This window comes from Staurois parvus, unplaced genomic scaffold (genome assembly GCF_062004578.1).
Source record: "Staurois parvus isolate SC_StPar_1 unplaced genomic scaffold, SC_StPar_1.0 ptg000218l, whole genome shotgun sequence".
In the NCBI taxonomy this organism is placed as follows: domain Eukaryota; kingdom Metazoa; phylum Chordata; class Amphibia; order Anura; family Ranidae; genus Staurois; species Staurois parvus.
In genome coordinates, this window is record NW_028318014.1 from 5,431,758 (window position 1) to 5,447,547 (window position 15,790).

The 15,790-nt window shown below is 39.4% G+C and overlaps 1 protein-coding gene across 1 annotated transcript in view; it reads left to right on the forward strand.

Moving 5' to 3' along the window:
* The window catches only part of SKIC3 (SKI3 subunit of superkiller complex), a 133,850-nt gene that overhangs the window by 61,185 nt on the left and 56,875 nt on the right, over positions 1-15,790 (forward strand). The window contains exons 15-27 of the mRNA XM_089679150.1: positions 1,092-1,271; positions 4,300-4,424; positions 5,162-5,415; positions 5,835-5,937; positions 8,590-8,766; positions 9,271-9,415; positions 9,763-9,841; positions 10,276-10,337; positions 10,432-10,488; positions 10,620-10,688; positions 11,582-11,656; positions 13,915-14,056; positions 15,017-15,110. Coding sequence (XP_089535276.1) covers positions 1,092-1,271; positions 4,300-4,424; positions 5,162-5,415; positions 5,835-5,937; positions 8,590-8,766; positions 9,271-9,415; positions 9,763-9,841; positions 10,276-10,337; positions 10,432-10,488; positions 10,620-10,688; positions 11,582-11,656; positions 13,915-14,056; positions 15,017-15,110 — 1,562 coding nt within the window. The remainder of the gene's footprint in view (positions 1-1,091; positions 1,272-4,299; positions 4,425-5,161; positions 5,416-5,834; positions 5,938-8,589; positions 8,767-9,270; positions 9,416-9,762; positions 9,842-10,275; positions 10,338-10,431; positions 10,489-10,619; positions 10,689-11,581; positions 11,657-13,914; positions 14,057-15,016; positions 15,111-15,790) is intronic.

Genomic DNA, 15,790 nt, shown 5'->3' on the forward strand with positions numbered 1-15,790 from the left:
AGGAATGGCTTCACCAGAAGAAGATTAAAATTTTGGAATGGCCCAGCCAGAGCCCACACCTGAATCTGATCGAACATCTGTGGGGTGATCTGAAGAGGGCTGTGCACAGGAGATGCCCTCGCAATCTGACGGATTTGGAGTGTTTTTGCAAGGAAGAATGGGCAAATATTGCCAAGACAACATGTGCCGTGCTGATAGACTCATACCCAAGAAGACTGAGTGCTGGAATCAAATCAAAAGGTGTGTCAACAAAGTATTAGCTTAAGGGTGTGCACACTTATGCAACCATATTTTTTTATTTTTACTTCCCTCCACCTAAAAGATTTCATTTTGTTGTTCAACTGAAATGTACGGTTTATAGGGCACATTAGAGGTGGAAAAAGTTCTGATATTATTTATCTTTGTCTCATTTTTTTACATCACAGAAACCTGACATTTGAACAGGGGTTTGTAGACTTTTTATATCCACTGTAAATGAATATTGTATTATAGACTGCATTGTACCTCATCCCTAATAAGCAATTAAGAAAAAAAGAACATAATGGGACTTTACTGGTACAGTGTAGGACAAACTCGCATTTGTAAATTTACATATTTATTTGGAATACATAATGAAATGACATTATTTAAAAACAAACATGCTTAACCAGCCCAAATAGTGACAGCAGTATCTTCCATAGCATTGTATCCTCCAGAGGTCGACATGGTTCGCTTGTTAGCTTCTTCAGGACCCAAACAATTGGAAGCAAAGAGATCTATTGCCTTAGCTAAGAAAATATACATAAATAAGCATACATAGATCATTAGTCATACAATATAAATTCCACAAAAAACATTTATATTGTATGACTAATAGGTGTGAGTTTTGGCTGGACATGCATATTTTTTAAACATCTTTGCCATGGGAAGCCATAGAAAGGTTTTTGTTTAGACCCAAGCTCCTGTAGCATTGATATGTAACATCCTTATGTTTGCCTTTCCTAGTCAGACTAAGATGTTCAGTTTGCAGTATGTTTTTCATTTAATTTTTAATATAATTTTGTATAAATTGTTTAATTTGTTATACTTACTGATCCCTTTTTGATCTGCAGGCTGCTAAACTTGATCCCTGTTATTCCAAAGTATTTTGCTACTTGGGACATTACTACAAAGACGTAGCTGGTGACAAAGGCCGAGCTCGAGGATGCTATAAGAAGGCATTTGACCTAGATAAGAGAGATGGAGAGTCAGGAGCAGCGGCTGTGGATCTAAGTATGGATCTTGGTGATATGGTAATTAAGCCTACTGATTTCTCAGAGGAAAACTATTGTGGTTTTGGGTCAGTACCAAGTACATTTATGACACTGGATTTACATAGCACTATGGATTTTTTTAATCCCTTAATGACAAACATTTGCATATATGCAGCCTTACTGAAATGGGTCTTGTTCCATGGGGCCACATATACGTACCTATGTTTTATACTGGGAGCGTGCTGCACAGCACACTCCCAGCACAGAGACCAAGCTGTCACCAATAGCTCTAAGTCTCATACTAATCATCGGAAGCTGGGAGGACCAGCTTTCTATCACATGATTGCTGTGCTTGCCTGTGATTATCTATCACCGCGATCAGTAACTACGGCCCCATGTTCATTTTTGTTCTTGAATTGAGGAAAAATATACATTGCATCTTTTTCTTCTTGCTAAATGAGAAGTATGTCAACAAAGTTTGTGTAAAAAAACAAAGATCGTGCAGAGTTTGATCTAGGTTGGGGAATAAAGTCAGGGTCAGTGTGATTTTAGGTAGGTTAAAAAAGCAGGATTGTCAGGAGTAGGAGAATCTATTTTGGGCTGTTCTACTACTAAATTATGTTCAATTTTAAAAGTCAGTTTTTCACTTAGTTTAAAGGTAAAGCAAAGAAAATGTACTTTGCAAAGAGTACCCAGTCATGTTCATGGAAAATTAAACCGTACATTTGATTGCAAAGAGAACATGTTCGACTCTTTATGAGAATCAACCCTAGTACTGGGAAGTCTGCAGCAGATCAATGAACATCAATAAAAAGCTGATTTGGGGTTCTAGAGTTTATTTGCTCTTGAAAAAAGTGTTTTTTTTTTCTTGTCCATTGAGGGGCACAGGAAATCTTTAATCTTTAACACTATTGGACACTGGCAAACGAAAAAAAAAAAAAACTGTAGGCCTCGATTTTTTTTTTTTTTTTTGCTAGGGTCTTAGGAGAATGGGTGCCTTTTCTTCAGCTCTGCTTTGTAAAGAGCTAACTTATTTTTGCTAGCGCTTTTTTTTTTGAATGTTGCTGGAAGTGACCTTTGGCCACTGGGTTCCACATGGAGCCATGGAGCTCTGGTAAAAGTAAGCTACAGAGTGCTTTTCGATTCCAGAGCCACTGGCATTGCTGGCAGTTGATTCTTCTTCTATAGAATGTGTGAAGCTGATGGCTGTGGCTATAAAACTTTAGTTGTGTCTTATTTTCCACATGTTCCTCATGTCAGTATAATATATGTAAAGCATTAGTCATTAGATTGCAGAATCTGTGTGCATGAAGTGTTTGATCCTTATGGAGTTTGAGGGACAACTTCTCTTTGCACCAGCACTTGATAATTTTATCAAGGATGCTACTGTGGCAAGGGCTTCCATCTGTCTCAGTGGAAGAAGCCTAAGGAACCGACTGAAAAATCTTCTCCCTTCCTGCTGTTAAGAAGCATACTTTTGTTTCTCCACTCCTTCTATTTCCATGTCAGAACCGCCAAGCTTGGCTGCCAGTCCACATGCTATGAGGTCTGGCACTCCAGGATATCCCATAGATCAACCATCATTAAATGGCGAACCGCGGTCCGAGCAAGGACCGAGCAACACTCCTGTTCGGACCATCAGCCCAAACAGCCAGATCCCTGCCTTTGAGTAGTCATTGATTGCTGGGGACGCGGGCATCCCAGCAACCAGTGATGTCACGGGTGCACCCCCTTAGCAAGGTTCCTGGCACAGCTCCCACCCCCTGCAGCTCGCAACCTGTGCTGGCTCACGCTCCCTGCTTGCACTCAAGGTGTGTGTGTGTGTGCACTTCAAATAAATTTACAGGGAGCATGCTGATGGGCACATTTTATTTTAAGGGGCACACTGATGGGCACATTTTATGTTAAAGAGGCACTCTGATGGGCAAATTATATGTTAAGGGGGCACTCTGATGGAGACATTTTATGTTAAAGGGCACACTGATGGGTACATTTTATATTAACGGTTAATCTGATGGGCACAATTTATGCTGTCCTCATTCTAGTGCCCCTTAACATAAAATGTGCCCGTCAGAGTGCCCCTTAACATAAAATAAGGTGCATGCTGATTGGCACATTTTATGGTAAGGGGCACTCTGATGGGCACGTTTTATGTTAAGGAGCACTCTGGGTGCCCATTTTATGCTAAGAGGCACGCTGATGGGCACAATTTATGTTAAGCGGCACTCTGGCCCCTTTTTATGTTAAGGGGGCACTCTGGCACATTTTATGTTAAGGGTCACGCTGATGGGCAAATATGTTAAGGAGGCATGCTGATGGGCACATACTATGTTAAGGGTGCACGCTGATGGGCACTTACTATGTTAAAGGGGCATGCTGATGGGCACATACTGTGGAAAGGGTCACTCTGATAGGCTACACATGTGATCAATTATGATACGAGTCATTTGAAAGCTTGATATTTCATGCCATGAATAATAACTATGACCGTTATCATTCATGGCCTGATTTGATTGTAACTCTTTGGAAACGCCATCACACCTGCTACACCATCTTAAAAGCAATACTGGAGTCGCTATTTGAAACACCCTGTTTTGTATTCTTCCGCATCAAAATTCCGAGTGGCATGATTTCACATACTAGCAAATTTTAATAAAAGTTTGCATAGCTCTGTCATGGCACAAACCTCGGCTGGAAGAAAATTTTAGTTACCAGACCAACTTGAATTTTAATTCAGTACCCCTGCCATAGATGATTTTTTCCGTTCAACCAGCAAGTTAAATGAAAAAACCTGATCCGATTGCCCCACACACTTGATGTGGATGGGGGAATCCTCCCCGCTGAGTCTTTGTTTTCTGACAGCTGGATACATTCTTTGTTAAAGCATATAGCTGATAGAGCTGGAATAAATGTATTGCAACCTCTGATGTTCTAGATTTTACAGAACTTTGCTTTCTTATCATAAAGCAGGTTGTAAACTTATTTGGAATTGGCTATATGCTAAAAGTGTTTTTATCACTGGCTGTGCAGTTCTGTAATTTTACTGAAAAATGTCTCTGTCTTCCAGGACACAGCATTAGCTATTTTGTCAGCTGTTACAGAAAAAGTAGGTGCAGGAACTGCAAAATGGGCTTGGCTCAGGCGAGGTCTCTTCTATCTGAGAGTCGGCCAGCATTCTAAAGCCGTATCTGAGTAAGTGTGCACTTTCATGTGTATCAAACTTAGCTCATTCATAGGTTAAAACAAGTTGTGTTTTTTTTCTTCTAAAGTGTTTTTCCAGCTAAAACATTACAACTTAGTGTTGCATAGAGTGGAAAATTGTTAGAACTTAGAACTTTTAGGGTTTTACTGCTTTTTGCAGCTCCTCTGGAGAGGAAGGAAGTAAGGCAAAATCTGAAACCGGGAACAGACAACAATAAATAGCTGACATGGGTTCTAGTCTGCCCCTACTCTACTAAAATAAAAGCATTTTTATTTCTGTCAGTGTCTGTCCAAAGAGCATTTATGAGTTCAAAGCAGAGATGAGTGCAACTCACCATGAAAAACTAGATATGTTTAATAACAAAACTTTAGCCATATGCCGCTGAGTTTTGCCATGTTCATATTTCACAACCAATTCGCTGTAATGGAGTGTAGCATCAGGCATACATATTTCTATAGCCAAAGTGTAATTTTTAAAAGCTCTCTTCACAGCACACTGTATGTGTGTAGCATACAAGTCTCAACTACTTAATTAATTCTGTCAGCAAACCTTGTGAATTTAGTATGGCCTTTAACTGTGTTATAATTTGTATTCCATGTGTTCAGTTGATCTGTGTGCACTCATCAAACACTAACTTTGCAATAGCTCATTGATTATTTTATTGAAATACTGTGAAACACTTTTTCTGCTCTTGAAATAATAATTGACACCTTTGTTTTTTAATTAGCTTGCATGCTGCACTTAGAGCTGATCCGAAGGATTCCATCTGCTGGGAGTGTTTGGGAGAGGCCTACCTGAGCAGAGGAGGATACACTACTGCACTGAAATCCTTTTTGAAAGCCAGTGAACTGAACCCAAACTCAATGTACAGTGCGTACAAGATAGCCTCTATCAAGCAGATCCTGGGGACTTATAAAGAGGCCATAACAGAATACCTGCAAATCGTTAAGAAGTCTGGAGAATATGTGCCTGCACTAAAAGGTATTACAAGAATTACACCCCCAGTGAACGACTCTATGTTCACTCTAGGGACAAGGTTATTGCAAAGGTAGCCGTATTGCATCTGTACTGCTGTACCCAACACAGAAGATAGCGCTTATATACACTGAACCAAATTCCAACAAGTTGTAAAAAATTACCTGCATGTGAGGTCTCTTCAACTTCTCTTCTTCAATTATGTTTTCACCTTAAATCATAAAAGAAAATCTGAAAATTTCCTATAAGTTTTGATCAAGTTTTTAATGTGTGTGGTATATCAAAAGCTTTTAATTGAATTCGATCCTTTCTACCATTCCCAATTGTGAATTATTTCTATAATTCCCAATCTGAAATAATTTCATTGGTAATAAAATATTTTTTCCTTAATTTCTTTTTAACAGTTGGCTCTTTGTCTCTTTCAGGTCTTGGTGAATGCCATTTAATGCTAGCAAAAGGGGCACTTGCAGATTTCCTGGATGCTAAGGCAGTGGATGCCATAGAAAAAGGGCTTGAATACTTGACAAGGTTGGTGTCTTTTTATTGAAGGTTTTCTTTATATTGATTCAAATAAGATCATTGCAGTTGTTCATTTAAAAATCATTAAATTATTGACCCACCAGTCCAGTTGCTGTATGTGTCCCTGTTAGTGAGTTTCATCCTTCTTATTTTCTGTTTTTGTGGTTACTAATCGTAAATACTAAAGTTACAACTGTTTCCTGAATAGGAGGTGAGAGAAAATTTTTTAATGCAGACACCTGTGGAAATAGGGCATCGTAGTTCACTTCTTGTAGTGTCTTATGGACACAACTTTAATGGGGCACGCAAAAAAAACAAAAGAAAAAAAAAAATACCCAGTTGAAAGATAAAATAAAAAAACATAACTTTTTCTGCCATACTCACTTTCAAGTCAGAGCTGCCTCTGTGGTACATTTTTTCATTACAGGTTGTCCTCGGTCTTCCAGGCTAAATGATGGCCATCATCTTTAAACCGATCTCCTCTGATCGGTGGCTTTTTTGTCCCCCAAACACACCTGTTTATATTGGCAGTAGCTCCACCCTGTTCTGAAGCCCAAATTATTGGTGTTCCTGTGGGGGGGAGAGGTACAAGCCAGCATAGAGCTCTTACCCTTCTTTTGAAGCTGAGTGACCTTCCACTATTACTAAAGAAGTGCTGCTTGTTCATTCATAAAAGTAAAAGATCACTCAGAGCTGTCACTCTCTGTCATCTGCCCGCTAGTGCCCTGTATGTGCAAAAGCAGCCATAGATACATAAAACAGAGCAACAGCTCCGAGTGATCTTTTAAATTTATGAATGATCAATCAACACTCTTTGGGATCACTCAGCAGATGCGGTCTGTGTGATCTTTCAGGAGCCTCTTTTGCACTTACACAACCATGGCCCCACTACAGGCTGTGTGATCTATCGGTGGCTGCTTTTACACATACACAGCTATAAATCCAGTTGAAGCGCTGTGTTTGATCGTTCACTTTGATGGATGAACAATCATCGATGTCAGACCATGACACTTGGCAATGCTGATGGTTCATTCGAAAAGTGAAAAATCTCTTAGCGCTCTAGGACTGTGTTATCTATCTGCTGTGGCTGTGTAGGTTTAGATGCAGCTGCAGATAGATACACAACACCACTGGGTGTTTTAATGTTTGTGAATGACAGTACTGGTCTCCAATATCGCTCCTGCTGCCAGCTACCAGAACTGTCACTCACAATTCCGTCTGCTTTCTAGCAGCATTGCCCGGACAGCAGCGGGAAAAATGTCAAACCACACTGATGGACAAATTTGAATGGGACCAAGTGCTATTTGCCCTTGGCCCCCTGGGAAAATAAATGTTATTATTATGTAATAGACTTCTTTTTTTAACCACTTTCCCTTCTGTGGATTTACCCCCTTTCTGACCAGGCCATTTTTTGTGTTACGGCGCTGCGTTACTTTAACTGAATATTGCGTGGTCATTCAATGCTGCACCCAAATTAAATTTACGTCCTTTTTTTCCCCATAAATTGAGCTTTCTTTCAGTGGTATTTGGTTGCCTGTGCATTTTTTATTTTTTGCACCATAAAAAAAAGACCGACAATTTTGAGAAAATTTTTTTTGACTTTTTGCTATTAAACATGTCCAGTAAAAAATTTCTAAAAATTTAATTTCGTCATAAATTTAGGCCAAAATGTATTCTGCTACATGTCTTTGCTAAAAAAAAAAAAAATCCTAATACATGTAAAGTAAATTGTTTACGTGAAAGTTTTAGCATTTACAAATGACGGTATAGATACTAGTTTTTTTTTTACATTTTTACTAGTAATGGCGACGATCAGCGACTTATAGCGGGACTGCAGTGGGCATTCTGACACTGGGGGGAATGGACTTGGTGTCACTGACATCCCCAGTGACACCAATACAGTGATCAGCGCCAAAAAAAATGCACTGACACTGTAGTAAGGGCACTGGGCAGGAAGGGGTTAACATGAGGGGCAATCAAAGGGTTAGCTGTGTGCTGTTTTACTATAAGCTGTGTGTCTGTGCTTCACTGTAACCACACTGCTTTGCATTGCTGTGCTGTGCACAGCCATCCAAAGCAGTGTGCATGAGCTGACAAGGAGGAGAACTGTATTGTTTACATACAGTTCTCCTCCCCGTCGGAGATGCTCGGCTATCGCCGAGCGCCAGCGAGTAATCACCGGCCGTGACACGGTGATTGACAGCTGCAGCCTCGAATGGCTGCGCGGGTAGGGAGCGCACGCCCCCTACCTGGAAATGCACAATCACATATATATACACCAGTGCCGCTCTGTAGCAGTATATCTGCTCTAGGGTTGTCGGGAAGCGGTTATATACTGTCATGGACCCTTTGACAGCCTGTCCGTAAACAGTGAAAAAGAAGCAGCCTTCCAAGCCCAGGAAAAGTGATTTGGGCTGCTGTAAAAATTAATACCAGGATCATGGCTGCAGTTGAAGCCATGATTCTGGAATATCCACTTCCCATCCTGTATGCTGGATAGCAAGCAGGTAAAGGCCAATGTTTCCTGCAGGGTTTGGATTAAATTGTTTTGGCTAAACATCTGTGCATATTAGCGATGTACTAGGTGCTTCTTGCAAGTTCCACTTTGATATTTTTGGATTTCATTTTTGTGTTTACTACTGTTATTGTGTTTAATTCCAGGGCAATTCAGCAGCAGCCAGATCTTGTATGTCTATGGAAACTTCTTGGAGATGCCTGTACCTGTCTTCATGCAGTGTCACCAGCTAAGGTCAAAATTAATGTCCTGGGTGCCCTTGTTGGGCAGAATGAAGGCCATAAAGTGATCATTAAATCAGAAGCCTTAGAGATAGGAGCAAGGTTAGAATTGTGTGTATTTTTAATCTACTGCAAGACCACACTGCAAATATTGAACAGTCTGAAGTAAAAAGAAGCTGTTCTAAAGAACATATGTTAAACCATAACTCCAACAAATTTTGTGGTTTTTTTTTTTAACTTTTAAAGCCCGTATATTAAATCATTGAATCCGTCAATCATAAATTGACAAGCTCTCTCAACTTCAGTGCTGTCCTTAGCTTCTTCCTCTGTCCAGAGCCCACTAGTTTTTTTTCAGGTTCACTCCTCCTATATCCTGTGATCCCAACCGATTGTTGACACACCGCTGGAGATGGGTCCGCACGCAGGTTGAGCTCACAGCTCTCCTGGACTGAGCAATGCTTATACAATACATGAGCTCTGCTCAGTGCAGGAGGGCCTGGGATTGAGGAAACGTAAAACACTTCATGTAGTAAAAGGCAAACTAGGTTGTTTTTTTGTTTTTTGTTTTTTGTTTTTGTAATATACATCTACTGTTCTCTTTCTAAGGTGTTATGGGCGAGCATTGAAGATTCAACCGTCTGCAAATATCTGGTGTGATCTTGGCATAAATTATTATTACCAAGGTCAAAATCTAATGAGCTCTGACAGCCAAGGAAGTCAAACAAGTCATTTATTGGAAAGATCTGTGCAGGTATGTTTGTGCTGGCTGCAGGAATAAAAGGGGGAAACAGTTTTTACAGAGTTTTACGTGATGACTAATTACATGTTCCTCTACAAATGAAACCTCCTGACTAGAATGTCATTTCCATGTCTTCTTTTGCCTAACAAGACAGTATTAAGCTGTACAGCAACATTACATAAACAAAAATGTATTTTGCTTCACTGCAGCTTTGGGAACATTTAATAGTTGTGAACCTAATAATATGATACTTTCACATGACTTGCAAAATTATTAGTTTCTTTACCCTACAGACAGGGAGACCTGCATCACTAACACATGATTTCTTTATTTTCACTTGGTCTTTCTTTTTTGTTCAGTGTATTAAGAAATCCCTCATGATGGATAGTAGCAGTCATCATTATTGGAATGCACTTGGGGTTGTTTGCTGCTCCAAAGGTATGATCATATGTTGTGGTTTAGTATGCATAATTGTTTTTAGAATTCTTTCCTGACTTGGGAACTGCAGACAAAGTGTCAGTGTTGGCATACTTATGTCTGAAATTCTGCCATTTCCCAGGAATTTGGTATTTATTTCCTATGGCCTTATATGAGCCCAGAAAACAGTACTAGCCTTTTGAAAAGAGACAGCTGGTCTCTGGTTGCTATAGGGAAATCTCCTCATTCTATTGTCCTAGAAAATAAAAAGGTGCTTGTGCAGAGATTCATTTTGAAGAGGAAAGTGAAAATTATGATTGTCTCTGGGTAAAACATAGTTCACTTTCCATAACACTCTTGTACTGATCATTTTGTAGCTCAAAGACACTTAGAAGTGATAATGAAAAACAATTTCTTCTATTTTTTTTCTAGTTTAAATGATTTATTTTTTTCAGGTGTCAGCAATAATGTACTTGCACAACATGCTTTTATCAAATCAATCCAGTGTCAGCCTAATGTGAGTACTGAATGCTTAGTTAACCCAAACCATACCTTCAATATGCATTGCTGCCTTGTGTTTCTGTTTATTATTAGTCTCTCTTTCTCTACAGAATGCTGTTGCATGGACTAATCTGGGTGCTCTGTACTTGGTGAATGAAAATATTGAGGTAAGACACCATATAGATTTTGCCCTCCATCCTCGTTATATACTTACCTCCTTATTTCATAGGGATCTAATTGATGTAAGAAAAACTGTTTATGTTGTATTGTAATGTAAATAAATATTTATATTTTTAAGCTTAGCCATGAAGCTTTCAAAGTGGCCCAGTCTCTTGAACCATCATATGTGAGATGCTGGATCGGACAGGTGAGTCCATTTTAAAAATAATATATTTTGTAAATATTTATTTTATAGGTTCCTGATAAAAAGATAGTCATTGTAATCAATGCAGTTACACTATATGGCCTAAAAAAATGTGAAAGGGCTCAGGAGTACGTCTTGCTCATAGCACAGGCTCGGGAGTACGCATTGTGCAGAGTGCAGGGCTCGGGAGTGCACCGAGCGCAGGAGAGTTCTTGTTGGTCAGAGTACAGGGCTCGGGAGTGCATAATATGTGCAATGGTTTAGAGTATGAGTGCAACGTTCAGAAGGATATAATGCAGAGTGTAGGATTCAGGAGTTTGTAATGCACAGGTGAGTGTGTTTAACAGAGAATGCAGGGATTCAAATTCAACTCCCCCATCCTCCCAGCCCATCAAAAGTACAGCACCAGAACTTCAAAGCAAAATTCTGGAAGACAAACATGTTTTTTTTACTTCAGATTGGTCTAGCTTAGTTATGTCTAAAGCTGCATATCCTACATTCAGAGTTCTGCTGGGGATGCTATATCATGAAAGTTTTACTGTCTACTTTGACTTTTAGCATCCCCAGCTGCCGTCTGCCCTCTGGAAGTAGTATATACAGCTTTAGAGAAAACTAAGCTGGACCGTTCTAAAGTAAGATATATAATTTGTAAATTTGTAAAAATTGTGGGCAAGAACCAGGACATGCCTGTAAATGATGAGGAGCAAATGCCTCGACTGCCCAACACTAGCAATACCCATGTAACCAGACTTTATACAAAAATACTAATGGTTTTAACCATGCTAGGGTTCTTTTTTTAAATATGGTACTTTATGCATTACACTTTCTGTTTAATGTTCCCACCTCTGTATTTGCTGTACATTCATCTGCCCAGGATGTGTTTTGTTTTTTTTTAGGCCTTGATTGCAGAAAGTGTTGGAAGCTATGAAACCATGGATCTCTTCAGACACACTACTGAGCTCAGTATGCATGTAAGTCATTGCTAATACTAAATTTGCACAAAAAAAAATAATTCTTATCAATTGAGGGACATGGGAAGTCTTGAACCACTGCCACCCTGCCGGCAGAGCAGGCACGGCCACTTATATATACATGATATATACATGACTGCCTTCTGGGTCTGCGAGTGCGCACATGCATGCCCCAGTCTGACCTGTGCTGTGGTTGGACACAGCACAACTTTGACAGCTCATTTCAGCCAATGATTTTGGCTGAAGTCAGCTAATTGGCTGTGTTCAATCACATGCAGAGTTTTGTGATTACAAAACAGCATTGCAAAGCAGGGAGAAAAGACAGCTGCATAGTAAAATAAAGGCAGCACATATTACACACGCAACACTTGTTAGGCACACCTCCACACCATCCTGTTCCTATGCAAGACAAAAAGGGGTCTTGGTAGATAAGGGCATCAGTTCAGGCATGTACCTTGCAGAGGTGACATCTACAAGGTAAGCATTATTGTGGTTGAGAGTAGATGGTGAATGTCTCTAATGGATTTAAATGGCGGCTTCTGAAGTGCAGAGAGAACCAGATTCACAGGCGAACAATGGGGGAACCACATGGAAGACTGCTTGAACAAAGGTCTAATATAATAAGAGGCAAATGGTCTGTGAAACAGAACACAAAGAGCAGAAACGTGACCCTTGATGCTGAGGGCCAAAGGGTGGCTCAGATCTAACTACATAAAAGGAAAGGAATCATCCCATGAAGAAGCTCCTGGGGTGAAAGCCACTAGACTCCAAGCGAAGTAAGTATTTCACACACCAAAACCAAAATACATACTTTACTTAACACTCCAGTAAGGAGATAGGAGGTATCTTTAGTGGTCAGATTCTGAAGCACTGCTTTGAAGTACATGTGATATTTTTGCCTATTCAAGTACATTTTGTTTTTTAATTGAAACTGCAGAATATATTTGTATTTCTTTATTTTTGTATGTGTTCACAAATAAAACTTCCACTGGATAATTTCTAATATGAACAATACTTCAGACTACAAATGATGCCACAAAACTATTGAGCTGCTATAATACCAAAATATAAGAATCCAGTAATTGTAATTCAGTTTAGGTTGTATATAAATATCCCTTTGCACTCATTTCTGGAAGAAGCCGCAACCTTTCACCATTTGTGTGTTCATCAATTTCCAGCCCTGAAGTCTCTCTACATGCAGTCTATTATTTAGTACACAATAGGGACGGAGCGAGAGAGTAAATAATTTCATTCTAAATTATCTATGATGTACACAATTATCCAAGCAGTTGGAATCACGCCTCTTCTTCTTGTCTTAATGCATGCTAACATCTTCAAAGTTCTGGGCTGCTGTTCTTTGGTTACTCAGCCCATTCAGCAACAGAAAATTAGCCATTACTGGAACAGAGAAGTAGTGCAAAGCTGGATAAATACTGAAAGAAATTTGGGAAAAAATTGACATATGAGGAACAATCTGTTGATCATCTGATCGTTATTATAGTGCCGACGGTGCTGGCTAGGTGGTTTGGAGTACATTTTTTGTGTAATACCTGGATATGTGCATTAATCCAGAGGAAGCTGGAGTAATTGATGTGTTGGTTATCATTTTCTTGGATAATGAATAATAAGCCTGCAGAAATGCTGATGGGTTGCAATCCCTGAACTTCAAAGCCTTAATTTTAGGATTAAGTGTTCCTGAAACACCTGGTAACAAGGATTTTAAATTAGATTTTTTCTGGTTTAAGTAGTATCTGGAAAAAAAAAAATTCTGGGTCTCTTGTATGTCGTTTTATGTTAACCTTTGGATTTTAAAGGATAAGTTCACCTTTCATAACATGTAACATTCATATTTCGGGTGTAACATGTTATGAAAGCACCGACCCCTGCTCCCTGCCGATCCCCCGCTTTGAGAGCGGGGATCCCCCCTCCCGCTAGCTGTCACTCATTCACCGCGCTGTCTCGACACCCGCCAAGGAGTGTTATGGAGCGTTGTGGTAGGTCATTAAATCTTCCTGTTATTGTATCTGCTTGCTCGTACATCCTGTACGTGCAATCAGATATACTGACAGATCTGCAGGTATTAATTGCAGGTGCAATGCTTTACAGGCTCCTGCAGCAAAAAAAATAATGAATGAATAATAAATGTGGATTTATTATTTTTCTGCGAAAAGTTGAACTTGTCCTTTAAAGGAGTATATCTGCAAGCAAGATTTACACAGCAAAGAAATTAATTTTGGTCATTTTTGTTTCATTCACAGACAGAGGGTGCCAATGGATATGCTCACTGGATCTGTACAACCCTGCAGGATAAAAGCAATAGAAACACAGAGCTGTATCGCTATAGCATATTGCAGATGAATGCCATCTCTGCAGCTCACCTAGCCCTGAACAAATATACAGGTAATATAGCAGTTTAAGTTCCATTATAAATAATTGACACCTCTTGCGACTAACTCCGTTTCTTACCACTGCAACCTGCTTGTGTTTATTCATAAATATTTGAAGTGGTTGTTTAAATGAAACCTCTAGCAAGAAAACATGGAGCTGCCATTGCTAAGCATTGCCATTGCTGAAAGTGCAGTGAAAGCCCCATTTAAACCCCCAATTCATGACTTGGAGCTTACCCAGAGCTGAGCTCTCTCCTTTTGGGCCCATGGGACAGCATAGGGTGTCAATTCCTGAGCATTAGCAGCAATATGTGAGAAGAAGAAGAGTAAATGACATGTTTTCTGATACCTGAAAGTATGCTACTACACGGAGTGATGGGGACAGGAAGGAAATGTGCTTGTGTGCTGCTTGTGGAGAAAGGTTAACCTGTTGCTGTGCTCAATGGAAAGGAGTATTGCCCGATCTATCCACAACTGGCTGTAACTGGGCCCAAGCTCACCCGCTGGTGCACGATAGAAATGCGCCTCCAGAGGCTTTGTCAGTACTTGAATGAATGTACTTTAGAAGCATATACTGTATTTTGGGATCGATGATGGGTATATAGTAATCATTGAACATAACCAGTTTTTCTAACGACTGATCCTGGGCTTGAAATACTTCAAAATGACTGACTGCTTTCTGCAACATCTGCTATAAATAAACGACTTCTGGGGTATTGGCATGTATCTGACTACATTTGCTCTTTTAATTACTGACCTCTCTATCTAAAGATCAGATTTTTCTTCTATGGTGTTCCATTGTGTTTGGGTAGTGTTGTGGGTCACTGACCCAGAACAAGAATAATTTCAGGATTCTGACTGCACTCCATTTTTTCCATACTTGTGCCCAAGTCTGTGACACTAAAAGTTTTGATAAAAAAAACAAAGAAGGAATGTTGTCTTTATAAAAGATTGCAATTTGTTACCTTAACAGACCGGATTCAGATTGATGCTGCTGCATTTGCTATGCTAGGATATTTAAATGAACACCTGAAGCTGAAGATTCAGGCAAGAGAAGCATACCACAGGTAATCAGTTAAATTTTTTTAATAAAAGCTGAAGAAATGAAAATGGTGCCACAGCCTATAGCAAAAAAAAAAGACCATTGTTTACTGTTCTACTGCAAGTTCTACTGCAAGCTAGAAGAAAGCCAACACCAATTTGGTTTCTACATTTGTTTCAAATTTTTTCTTTTATTTAAATTTGTAATTTCTTATTTTTATACCGTAATTAAAGCAACCAAGATATGTTTACATACACAATACAGTGAATAAAACATTCTATTATTAACCACTTGCCCTCCAGAGAATTTACCCCCCTTTTTGACCAGGCCATTCTTTGCAATATGGCGCTGCGTTACTTTAACTGACAGTTGCGCAGTCCTGCAACGTTGCACCTAAATCAAATGCATGTCCTTTTTTCCCCATAAATGGAGCTTGCTTTGGTATTTGATCGCCTGTGCAGTTTTTATTTTTTGCGCTATAAACAAAAAAAGACCAACAATTTTGAGAAAAAAAAACAATATTTTTGACTTTTTGCTGATAAACATGTCCAGTAAAAAAATGAAAAACAAATTTTGTCATACATTTAGGGCAAAATGTATTCTGCTACGTGTTTGCTTAAAAAAATAATAATATTATTAATGGCGCAATCAGCGACTTATAGCAGGACTGTGGCAGGCATTCTGACACTTGGCGGGAACTGATTA